Source organism: Argiope bruennichi, chromosome X1 (genome assembly GCF_947563725.1).
Source record: "Argiope bruennichi chromosome X1, qqArgBrue1.1, whole genome shotgun sequence".
NCBI lineage: Eukaryota > Metazoa > Arthropoda > Arachnida > Araneae > Araneidae > Argiope > Argiope bruennichi.
The window spans coordinates 98674885-98687813 of NC_079162.1; the positions used below are offsets into that span (position 1 = coordinate 98674885).

A 12929-nucleotide genomic window follows, 5' to 3' on the forward strand; every position below is an offset into this window, starting at 1 on the left:
TTGTGAAATGGCTTAAGTAACAGCAACAGCGATGTTATGATTGAATTGATAATAAATGCTTTGCATTTGTAGTATTTGAAACTTTTATCATTTTTAAACAATATTATTTTTATGTAAAAAAAAAACTGTTATTATATACATCTAAGTAAAAATATATTTATGAGTTAATCAGCAGTGAAAAAGATGGACAACATTATTCTTAGGAGTTGCATTAAACTACTTTTTGAAGGCATGTTAATATTTCTCAACTTATAAAAGGAATTAATTTATTACGGAATTAGAGTGAATATATTTTCTAAAACTTACATATTTTGTCATATTTATGAACACCATTATAAAGAATTGCAGAATTCGCTGTTTTTTAACATTTACCAAAAGGAATTTTTGTACTAATATTCAGTAACCAATAATAAAAATGCAATTATTTATGCATATTTTTTAGGAAACATAAGAATTTTACCCAATGTAAGAGTTTTCAGATGTTGTACAACATGTATTATATAGTGTATTCACATTTCATGTTAAAAAATATAGATGAGCTTTGAAATCATTTCAATGTATTAATTTACAAAGGATTCATAAAAGGTTAGATATTAAAAATATATCAATATATTTGAAAAATAAAAACTATTGTAATCAAGACATTTTAAGCAGACTATATAAAAATGTATAATATTTTATTTATTTAACATGAGGAGAATATATATTATACCTTAAGTTAAAACAACTGAAGATAAAATATATACTATTTCATAACATGTTTCTAAGTTTACATAAGATAAGTTAATTATATTCTCATTCACAATGGCAATTTTTAAGAAGCAAAGTTACTGATAGCAAATAAAAGTATAATTTAAAATTCAGTAAATAGACAAAATCTTATTAAAATTAACAACATCCTATAAATATTGGAAGAATAATAAGTATGTTTGTTATAAAAGATTAATTTAAATTCGCTTACAGATATTTGGCACCATTAATTCACTTCAGTAATAATTTCGCTACTTGCACAAATTGTGTATATATAAACTTTAAACTTTTAAAAAACATATTTTTAGGCTGTATTCAACACACTTGGACTTTATAGAGATCCAGTTTTTTTTCTATCATAAGAACAAAACGTATTTTAGAGTAAATATATAGTTTATGACTTCATTTTTTCATCCACCAAAACAACTCAGGAACTTCAGAATTATTTCAAACAGTTCATTCCTAAAATTATAAAGTCTCCGTATATCCACAATAAAACAAACGTCATTCTAAGCAAATAAATTATATAAAACAGCAATTCAGCGTTGACGGAAAGCCGGTGGGAGGGTTACTGCCTTCCCGGGGTTTTCTACCAGTTGATCACTGGCTTCAGTACTTTCATTTCTAGAAAACTGTTCATCTTCTGCTTCTTCCCCTACGATTTCTTCTGGATCGGATGTATTTCCCTCTGCATCACTTCCTCTGGACTGTCTGGCACGATTTCTAGCTTCTTGCTCTTCATTTTCACGTTGCTGCACTTTGACTGGTCCATCAAATTGGTCACTGTAGTAACGGTATGACACTGGACAATCTACATTTTCTGGACGATCACAGACAAGAAACCGTTGGTCAAACACTAACTCCGGGTGACAGCAGAAGGGGTGGTCAGTAAGAGTTTGGAGATTGCTAGGAGCACATAAATGGAAAATGTGGCAGCCAGTATCAATGTCTGCATAGTAACCACCAGCTATCTTGTTTTCACAGGTAAAATTGAGCGGTGGCACTGAGGCAAACAGTTCTTGTTTGGCACATGCTTCCATGTACAGTTTAGCTCTTTCATACTACAAGAGAAAAAAGGAGACATCAAAATCACAGTTATAATTCTGAAATTTACTTATACAAAGATTCAAAACTAAAATTGCATTTAGAAAAATTAATTATTATATATAATTACCATTTCTTTCTCATTCTCATTTTTCCGATGACATAAGATAAAAAAATTTTACAATATAAAATAATTTTAATTTACAATAATGACTCGTTAAAACAAATTTCGATAACAATATGACAATTTTTTTTTTTTACATACCACTCTGTCTAGAATGGGAATATAGTTTGTAATTTACAAATTATTGAAAAGGGGAATTTTGATTTTAATAAAAGCAAATCGGAGTTTCTAGCTTGTATATGAAAGCATTCCTTTCATAATAATTATTTCATATATGCTAAGATTCAAATTGTGTATTATTTAAGTCCTCATTTTATGAGGATAATTAGGTAAAAAAATTTATTTCACAATATTAAAAAACTGTTCAGCAAATATTATAAAATCGCATGCCATTATTACAAGATCGGTCCCATTCAATTGTATCGAAACTTTTGCATATAGTACTGCAAAGTTTAATACATTATGGTCTCACAATTCTGCCAGAGAAAAATCAGCAGAACGTAATAACTAGTATAATGTAATTTTTTAAAAATCTGTTACTTCCTATTCTGACTTATATAACTTTATAATTAATTGATCATTGATTTGATCATAAAGCCTTAATGGTATATTGTTTCAAAGAATGTGATAAATTATAAATCCTATTTTAACTATAAATTCATTATTACGAAATCTATAAATGAAAACATTTAAAGAAATAAAATGGCAGGTAAAAATTTAAGTAAAATATGCATAAGATACCATTTCACTTGAAATTTTTGAAATGCATTACGTACAAAATTTTATTTTACTTCTAATTTTAAAAAAATTATAATTTATAGTTATATTTAAAATTGAAGCAGTAAATGAAATTTTTTTATTTACAATGAATATTCGCGATTTTCAAGAAGAATTGGACGAAAGGTTTCTTGGCACCTATCTTGGAAGTCTTTCACTTCTACTAATTTCATTCGTAAAAAGTAAACGCAGCTTTTAGAAGGAAATTTTTTTTTTACTTAATTTAGAGATTTTTGCATTAAGGATTCTCTAAAAATGCATTTAATCACAACATTTATGGTAATTTTAAAATTTTAAATTAATGTTTACATAAAACATTGCGTAACAATATTTTTTATGATAGAATCGATATCATACAATTGTTGTAAAATATAAATAAAACAAGAAATCTCATTATAACAGTTTTCCAAATATAACTTTTTGTGAATTTCCGAGGGAACAGATTAAACCTCTAACCAATCTTTTCCTTTTTTTTTTTCCAAGTTTATTTTAAAATTTTATTTGCACATTAAAGAGCTTGATCTGTCTACTTTAAAAACTCATTTAAAAGAGTTTAAAGTTATTTGATCAAAATAATCTGAAATATCGAAATCAAATAAATCAATTAAAATATCAATGAAATGTCAAATCAATCAATCAAAATATCAATGAAATGTCAAATCAATCAATCAAAATATCAATGAAATGTCAAATCAATCAATCAAAATATCAATGAAATGTCAAATCAATCAATCAAAATATCAATGAAATGTCAAATCAATCAAACAAAATATTAAATCAATAAATCAAATAAATATTAAATTATTATCAATAATATTTAAATTATTATCTTATACGAGAAATAACGTCAGCAAATTATCAAAAATAATATTCTAAATTCAAAATGTCATTGTATAGATAATTTATGAAAATTCTTTTTTCTTTGAACTAAATTTTCCATTGCCCTTGCAGGTATTTATTTACGCTACACTTTTCTTTCAACCTACTCACAACATAAACAAAAAGAGTATCCTTTGATCAATAAACTTTAAAATCTTTCCACTTTTATTCAAAGCGAGCGATCGTAGCCAAATGATAAGAAAAGATTAAGTGATCGATTATACGCATTCTCAGTAATAACCTTCATGATTCACACTTTGATGATAATTTGGAAAGTAATAAATAGTTCAAAGGCAGCTTCGAAAGCTCCTCCTTGTAACAATTACTTTAAATATTCTCAGTTACAAGTTCAATCTTTGGTGTCCTTAAGTTAGTATACGAGATAAAAAGAGCTGAATGAGACTTTTAAATATCTTAAATGTGTTTTCATGACTTATAATCATGTCAAGTTTATAGGAATTATTATTATAATTAATTGTGTTTTTTAATTTAATTTGACTAGTTTCATGTTTGAAAAGATGGAATTTTGCAGCCTATTTTTCATTCTCTTTCTGATGCTCTAGAATTCTGAAATTTTACATAGTTTTGCATATTCTCGATTACAATGCATTATTTCAATATTTTCATGAATTAATTGTCAGTTATTCAATCAATGTTCTTACATTTTGATTATTACATATGAAAAGAACGCCAGACAATGAATTCCAGAAAAATTGATATCAAGATCTCATAAAGTTTATGATAATTATTAATACTTCAACTAATAAAAAGTAGGCAATAATTAGATTAAAAAATTAACAATTTAGAGCACAAATAAAAAAAAATTCTAAAAACTGATTTTAATAAATTTATTCAGAGGGTTTTCGTCGTCGATATCTTTTTACAAATGCTATTTTAATATTTTTGCAAAGAAACTGAAGGGAAATTAGTAAAGATTAAGTTAATCTATTAAGACCATTAAGACGAATTACTTTAACCTTATTATGAATTTAATATCTCTACTCAATTTCCAAATTATGCAGGTAGTATCAGAATAGAGTATTTTTCACGAAATTTTTCGTCTAAATTGGAAGTTTCAGTAATATCTAGATTTCACCTTTTAGCATAAAATACAGAACAGATAGCACATAATTAAATCAACAACATTGAGAGTTTATGAGGCATTTCATAAGTAGAAGATTCCTTAAAACATGAATATATTCTACCTTCAAACATGTCATACATATGAAATTATCGATTATGATTTTTAAAATACTTACGCTGTCATCAGAAGCACTGTAACTGCCACAAATTAAAAGCATTCCTATAGAGGGAAAAGAAAACATCTGCTTTAGAGTTTTTCAAAAAGAAGTATCGATACATATACATGACATAGATTTAACATGTAAGAATAAATTATATAAGTGACAAAGGAATTAAAACCATGTAATAACACATAAAACTATTAAAATGTTAAAATTATACAAAATTTTCTTGATTTTTAACATACTTCACTGTCACATTCATTTCAAAATTTAGATTAAAATTGTCTTTTTTAGATTTTAAATAATTTAGCTTGTTATTAAATAATTTAATTCTTAGAGAAAGCATATCTAGAGAGGAAAAAGAAAGAAATTGCTTTCGAATTTTCCAATATATATATATATATATATATATAAATAGATTTACACTACAAAAAAATTTGATGCAGGAATAAATATTTGTAGAAATAATCAATGGGCTAATAATCATATAACAATGCAACATAACATTTTTCATGCAGTTTCCAATTTGATAAAGACACAGAATAATAAAAATAATATCACTCATGATATAACTATTAAAATTTCAAGCTTAAATATTACTTCATTGAATCTTAAAATAATACTCATTTAATACTCAATAAACTAACATAGTCATTTTAAGATTTAGAGCAGAGTAATTTTTAAAGTCTTTTCTAAATGTTAATTTACAAATAAATCTATCATGAAATAATTTAATAACTCTTTTAAATTCAAGTAAAAAAAATTACAGTATTACAGTTAAAGTTTTCTACATAAAAAAATAAATTAGCTTAATTTGAACTGAAATTAATGGTTTAATTTCAGCTCAATAAAATAATAAACTGACACAAAATTTTTTTTTTTTTTTTTTTTTTACCTGTTACTAGAAGCCATATACCCATCCTTAGTTCAAAAAATATATTTCAGCTTGGCATTTTAATTGGACACTGAAAAAAATAATAAAAAGAAAAAATAAATAAAATATAAAAGTTTAATAAAGAACAAGTTTTATAAATGTATTTTATGTTCGTAGTCACTCTAAATGAATGAATTAATGAACAAAACGAGTCAAAACATTAAATATATATATATATATATATATATAAAATAAATACGTATTATTGAAAATTTTTTAAAGAGTTGACATTTTTCAATGCAATAGAATCACTATAGCTGCAAAATTGCTGATTGGAATTTTTTTTTTCTAAATAATTCAAGATAGCTGACATTTCAGTTGTTAGTATCATTATTAAAAAAAAAAAAAAAAAAAAAAAAAAAAATTCCGTGATAGTACTAGTAAAAGCTACGAGAAAAATACGACAAAAGCTACGAAAATATTTCATTGAAGTTTATTCTTCCGTTAGTTTTTATTATAATATGTGCTTATTAATATTTTCATCATCTGCACTGAGATTATACAAATAAATAGAAATAAATAATTTATTTTTATTAAAAAAAACTCATAATTCTTGTTAAATGTCTTTCTGAATATTCATATACATTTCAGAAAAGCTTCTCTAAAATGCAATAGCTCTAAAAGCAGGCGTGAACTGAAAAAGTTTTATTATTGTCTTTGATATTTGAAACGCAATGAAATATTTTCCTCTCCTATAGCAATACCTTTGAAGCAGAATTGTTGTATCTGTCCAATAGATGGCAGCACGATAAAAGTTATTAGATTGGGTAGGAAACGTAAGGTCTGTCACGTATTCTTGCAATTTTAATGACACATCGTAATTTGAAAGAACATTCTGAAAAAAAAAAGCTACTCTTGTAAACTGGCATTAATAAAAAATAAAAACGCCCTTTCTCGAAATGCATAAATTCCGTTTCCTTTCAACTACTAAATCTATTTTTAAGTAATAATAAATCTTTAAATTTAATAAAAAATGAGAAATAAAGCAAAAAAAACCCCATTATTTTAAGTTAAATTTTACATACATCAAACAATATATATGACTTTTCAAGAAAATTAAAGCATTTCTGATAAATTCTCAATTATATAATACATTAATGAAGCCGTACATACCAATCGGTACTTCAACTTAATGAAATGCATTTTCTTAAATACTCGAGTAAATTACATTGCATTTATAAATTCGCCCTCACGTACAAATAAAAAATACTTGAATTTACTAATTACAATAATAGAAGCATTTTTTTAAAGCATTCGAAAGAAAAAAGAAAATGTATGTCATTTCGTAAATAAAACATTGACGAATAAAATACATATATGTAGAACTCATAATATTGCATTGATAGCATTTATAATTTAAAATATGTTGTGTATGTAGAACTGAATACAACATAAATGATGTATTATTATAAAATAGTATATATGATTTAACATATACTTTAATAAATATCTGTCATATAACATTGTATATATATAATGTAAATCCTTTTATTCTAATTTCTGAGGAAGAAAAAATTGGCCGAAGACAGAGAAGAAGATTTTGAATTTTTATCTTCGTTTTATTTCATCCCGAGAGACATGATTTATGAAAGAGCCGAAGCGACGAGCACACTCACAACACAGAACGACACAAAACGAAATGAGGAAAAGCTAATGAACATTATACCTTTGTAAATATATACTGTGAGATTTTAATAGGGATTTCCAACACGTTCAATCACAGGCAAGGGAATCATAGGGATCTTTTAGAAGAATTTGTTTAAGTCAGCAATATTATTTTATCCCTTCACTCGGAATGTGGGAACTTGTCGGCTTTCAGCCGATTCAGCAATTTTAGAATTCGTGTTGAATTAATTAAATAGAAAAAGAGGAATGGGATCAAGAAATAAGAGAATATTTTAGAATGAAGTTGATATGGGCGAAATTAAACTGAAAGTTAGGAAATTAATTAAGTTTAAATTAGATTTAAAAATATGATTACACACACACATATAATTCAAGTCACCAAGTTTGAAATAAATTCAAGTCACCAATTTTAGTAAATGTTCATCAAATTTTTACTATGGCATAAAATGTTTTTCTTATTTTCATTTACACCTGAAAAAATTTCAGCTTATAATAATGTATTTTAAAATTATTATGTAAATCTATATTTATTTAGAATAAAAAGTTATATAGAATAAAAAAAAATTTAATAACATCATTTTAAACAAAGTTTTTAAGATTATTATTAATGTTATCTTTAAGCGAGAAAGTCTCAACCTAGAAATCAGAGAGACGTGGGTTAGAAAACTAATTGCCAAAAACGTCCTCTGTATCCACGGTCCTGAAATATGCTTAATCCGAGGGGGGGGGGTGTAAGTTCTTGTTGAAATAATGCGGAAATCTGGATTAAAGCTGCAGCTCAAGTGTTTTCCTCTTCATCTGATCAGAATTCAGGATTAGGAGGTTCATCTCAAAATAGCTTTCGCAAGGCTTTAAAATGGGATTTATCTCATTAGACTATGTTTTTTTTATCAAATAATCATAGTTAGGCTATTCACTACTCTTGATGCCATTTGACTCATTCCTGTGATTCACGTCTTCCATATGATTAGATACAGAAAATATAATCTAATTAGAAAGAAGGTGTGAGTCATTGCAGCGAGCATGTTAAAAATATATTATATATTTTTTCGTTTAAACTTTTAAGAGAACAATTTTTTTTCAAGAAATCACAATTCTTATTGTTATAAACGGATATCATATGAAGTGCTAAAAATTTTTAAAGCAAAATGTATAAGAAAGAAAAAAATTGCCTTTGAAATGTCACCTCTTCTGTTGAAAACAATTGCTCTAAACTTAAGGCCAAAATCCCTACTCATTTGCATTTATTAAATAGATTCCGAACTCTTATTTTTAAACTACAACACAATGGGAGTCAATCTTCTTACTTTTAAAAAGGGCATAACAGCCAAAATAATGGTGAAGAAAACGCTCATAAATCAACAAATGCAGTTTCAACACAAAAAGCCACATACACAATAGTCGGGTTTGAATGAAGGACTTTCATTTTAATTTCAACTAGTAAAAGAAATTTAAAATGCATCCATCCTTTGTTTTAAAACTGGATTTGATAACCTAACAGCATTTAATTCCTACGATCTTTTGTCTATTCATTGTTCTAAACTACGCTTGTGGTGTTTTATTTCAAAACTAGAATACAATTAAAAAAGGAAGACAGAGTATTATGTCTAAAGTACATCAAAAATACAATCCTGCTTATAAATAAGAACCTGTCAATGTCTTTCCTAAGGCATTTTTTTATCATTATTAATAGCAAGCAATGAGATAATGAATTCCTTCACAATTGTACGACTTTTAGAAATTATTTATTAGAGAGAAGTGTAACAAATTCCACATAGATGAATGGATACTTAGCATTAATCTAGCAATTCTTTTCTTTATTATTCATCTAGCCTTGATTACCATAGAATAATGGGATACTAGAACCATACATTTATATAAGTAAAAATAACTTCAAATTATTGATAAATCATTTTAATGCCAAAGTGCATGTCATCAGGAAATCAGTTACCAAATAAACACAACATTACCAAATAAACACAAAAAGCCGGAGACGAGATCAGAAATCAGTTAGCCACTTGTGTCCATTTTAAATTATTGTTACCTAATATCGGTTAAATGATAACGTTTAATAATTCCTTACTTTTTGATTTGTATTATTTACATTAAATCAATCATGTTCGTAATCTTTTTCTTATGTGCGGTACAGATGCTGTTCCAGTAAAATTTTTACCGTTGCTTCGCATCGGTACAAATGTTACACTACCATTCGCTCTCTGCTCAAATCATTTAAATGATCAGACTACTCCGCTGCCTTATTTATATTCCCCATGAGTGCTCAATTTATGACTGCTCTAATCACTTAAGTAATCATATACTCCACTGTCTTATTTATATACTCCATGCATGTGGTAGGTCATTTCACGTCATCGTAACACCACGAACGCTGGAGGAAACTTCAGATTATATCTTCTAATTTATTGAAAGAAGAGAAAGTAGATTGTCTGATTTTAAACACTTTCATTTAACTTGAATTGATTCATGTTTGTAAAGATGGAATTTTGTAATCGGTTTATCACTCCTTTCCTGAAATGCGAGAAGATCGAAATTCTATACATTTACTATCCAGAATTACTTTTACTTTTGCGTTTATTTTATTTTATTCTGCATTCTTGTACTTTATTTATTTCTTTTTCTTTAATTATTTTTCAATTCTTAATTTTGTGTGTGTGTGTCTGTGCATATATTTTCCTCTTTTAAATTTTCTTTCTTTACATCTGCGTTTACTTCTTAACAAGATTGTTTTCAAAACTGAAGTTTTGATTTTCAATTCTCAGTGCACTTTCATTTTTAATAGTTTATCTGTTTCCTTGTGTGTTGGTATTTGTGTTTCAATTTTATGTTTGTTATATATGTATCTTGTATTTATATTTTGATCTATTTTGCTTATTTTGACCCACTTCTAATGATTTACTTTTCATTGCCTCATAACGTTTTTTAGAGAATTGTTTTAGACAAGGTTTGAATTGTTTTAATACTTGCTTCTGATAGTCTCGTATTGGAGATTTATTGTGTACAAGGAGTAGTTAGTGTTCAATAAGGAATAATAGGATATTTAACTATTTTAAAAGCTTAATTCACTCATAAATTAAACTAAACAATACAAACAAATAGCACCACCGCTAGTGAATTTGGAAAACAATAAATTACAATATTAAATACTAGAAAATGATTTAAACTAAGAAAATATTTCTACTTGGTGAAAAAATAAATGTGTATTCTATAAATCTTTTTTCAATTAAATATATTTAGTCAAAAGCCCCGTCGGGTGCTTTGAGTTTGCCTCTAGACTATCATTAAGTTCATGAAATCCATCATAATTAAGTTCACCAACATTTTATGAGCCATGGAATTACGTCTAGCAGTAGAAGGAGGGGCAGGAATATACAGATGTCCTGGGTGCCAATCCACGAAGAATGATTTAATACTTTGATGCCAACTTTTAGATACGGTGAGAAAAAATAACACTATGCCAAACCCTCCATCATATTTACCAACCAGGAATGTTAATGGGGGCGGGGGGGGGATAATTCATATATTGTTGCGGCCGCTACTTGTCTTCGCTATGCGCCTCTCACTTTGAGAAATGAAGTAAATTGTTCAAAATATGACATAAAATTGAGATTGTTCAGATCAGACATAAAAATATTAAGGCAGCAAATATAATCGTAATATTTACAGTTAGCTTAAGCAGGCATAGTTTATACATGGTATGACTATTCAGAAATCCTGGAGAGAAATATGAGTAGTACGTGTGTACGTATTCCCACAAATTTATATGAAATTCCTGAAGATCCTGACGGACTGAAGTAGCCAGGTGGTAGAGACTCTTAAACTTGTAGGAATACTTTCTACTCATCTTTCTCTCCAAGAATTCGGAATGGCCACAATTACAAATTCTTGGAGAAAAAGATGAGTAAAACATACTCCTAAGAATCAAAGGGTACAACCCCGAATCTGCAGATTTACCATCTCTATGGGTGTGGTGAATGTTAAACATGTTGCCATCATATTCGCATCTATGTGGTCATTGCAACTTGAGCAATTGAACCGATTTTCTTGTCAGTAAATAAGCTTTAAAATGATAATAAATGTTTAGTTTTCTAAGAAAGCCGCAGTCATAGGTTCTTTAATAACACACCGGGCAATGATTGTATAAAAGGATTTCGAATACAGCATCCTAATTTGACCAAATAAAATGACTTATAATTGATTGTGATCTAATAACTTTAAATCAACAATTCTTGTATACATACCGTATATCTCGGGCACGGCTCTAACAATTTGGATCATATTTTATATTTAGATAAAATTTGGTTTCTAAGTTTATCTATATAGGTATCTTTCTTGAAAAAACGCGATTTTACATATACACAATTTTTTTTTATTACTAAGTATTAGAATAAGTACATTCAACTTCAGCTTCCAATCGTTGGCAATGCAGTATAGAGGTCGGAACAACATGAATGAAGCGTGTGTTGCGGGTCTTCGGTTTGATTCGTGTTTTTTGCTTTATTTTTTTACTCGTGAAATTATCTTTAATATTTTTGCTTCTTATCTATATAGGTGACTTTCCTGAAGAAACGCGATTTTGCCCACACACACACACAAAAATATATTTTTATAACTAACTATTAGAGCCTTTTTCTATCTGCTCACATACTGATAATGTCATATAACATCATCTCAGACCCGATTTCACCATGGTGAAAATGAATGTAAGTTAAAAATATAAGTAATGATACATAAACTGTAAAATGAGTACTGTAACACAGCACAATGTTTTGAATAGCATGTTAAACTGAGGACATTCATGATTTTTTATTAAAGTGATCAGTTAATACCTAGGTAAGATTGAAAAATATTCATATGTAATCAGTATGTGATTCGTATCTAAATATTTTTCTAAAAAAAACATGATTTTACGAAAAAAAAAAAAAACTGTTGATCGAATCTCGATCTTCCAGATATTAATAACTATACATCAATCAAGAGACTAAAATAACCAATGAAATGTACAGCTTAAATGCTTTCATGTTTCCATTCAGAGCCAATAAATATATCTAATATTGCCATATAGTGAATTTATTATTGGAATGTACAGAAAAAATAACAAGTGTAAAAATTCACCATCTATAAGGTAATTTTTACCGAAATTGGAGAAGAAACTGTTATTAAATTATATTATGATTCAAATTTTTCTGCGAAACTTTTCTCCATAATCAACTAACGTGGAAAAATTCCGATCAGCCCATATAATAAAGAAAGGCATGAAAATAATTTCGAAATCCATTTTAAGGCCATGAAAAATGCTGCGAAATAACCTCTAATTATAGTATTTTATAAAATATTTCTAATATACATGTTTTGCCTAAAGCAACAAAAGGATACATTTCGGCGCGCAAATAAAAACAAGAATTAAAATTGCATTTGATTCAAAGGATAAATATAAGTGTAAAATGAATAATAAGTGTAAAATAAAAAATAAATAGTAAGTGTAAAGATTCCCCATCTATGAGGTAATTTTTACCAAAATTGGAGAAGAAACTGT

At 27.2% G+C, this 12929-nt stretch overlaps 1 protein-coding gene across 3 annotated transcripts in view; it reads right to left on the bottom strand.

The window, feature by feature from the left end:
* Positions 1-595: 595 nt before the first annotated feature.
* LOC129958683 (uncharacterized) overlaps positions 596-12929 on the bottom strand; it is a 63300-nt gene continuing 50966 nt past the window's right edge. For all 3 annotated transcript variants that reach the window (XM_056071328.1, XM_056071325.1, XM_056071327.1), the window contains 3 exons: positions 5714-5783; positions 4834-4877; positions 596-1811 (listed from right to left, as the gene is read on the bottom strand). In XM_056071328.1, coding sequence (XP_055927303.1) covers positions 1290-1811; positions 4834-4877; positions 5714-5738 — 591 coding nt within the window. In that variant the 5' untranslated portion in view covers positions 5739-5783 and the 3' untranslated portion in view covers positions 596-1289. The remainder of the gene's footprint in view (positions 1812-4833; positions 4878-5713; positions 5784-12929) is intronic.